This window comes from Penaeus monodon, chromosome 19 (assembly GCF_015228065.2).
Source record: "Penaeus monodon isolate SGIC_2016 chromosome 19, NSTDA_Pmon_1, whole genome shotgun sequence".
NCBI lineage: Eukaryota > Metazoa > Arthropoda > Malacostraca > Decapoda > Penaeidae > Penaeus > Penaeus monodon.
Genome location: NC_051404.1, coordinates 4,105,115 through 4,105,368, shown reverse-complemented (window position 1 = coordinate 4,105,368; position 254 = coordinate 4,105,115). Strand labels below are relative to the sequence as shown.

Sequence of the window (254 nt, the reverse complement as noted above, 5' to 3'; positions counted from 1 at the left end):
CGTAAAATATACAAGGAATATATCACAAGGAACGTCACCACATCAGCACCAAAGACCCGGCCAGGCGACTCACCAGACACGCCACCAGCACCGCGTCGCTCTGGTTCCTCTCGCCCTCGTCCTTGCACAGCTGCACCAGACGCTCGGCGCCCCCCTGCTGCGCCACCTTCCGCGCCACGCCGGCGTCTCCGCACAGCCTAGATGGGGAAGTGGAGGGAAAGACGTTAAAGCAAGAAATGTATTCGGTCCTATAA

At 58.7% G+C, this 254-nt stretch overlaps 1 protein-coding gene across 1 annotated transcript in view; it reads right to left on the bottom strand.

Moving 5' to 3' along the window:
* Positions 1–254, bottom strand: part of LOC119585308 (protein inscuteable homolog) — a gene marked incomplete in the record, with an annotated part of 10,463 nt that overhangs the window by 1,461 nt on the left and 8,748 nt on the right. Inside the window, 1 exon segment of the mRNA XM_037933983.1 lies at positions 74–197. Within this exon segment, the coding sequence (XP_037789911.1) occupies positions 74–197 (124 nt within the window).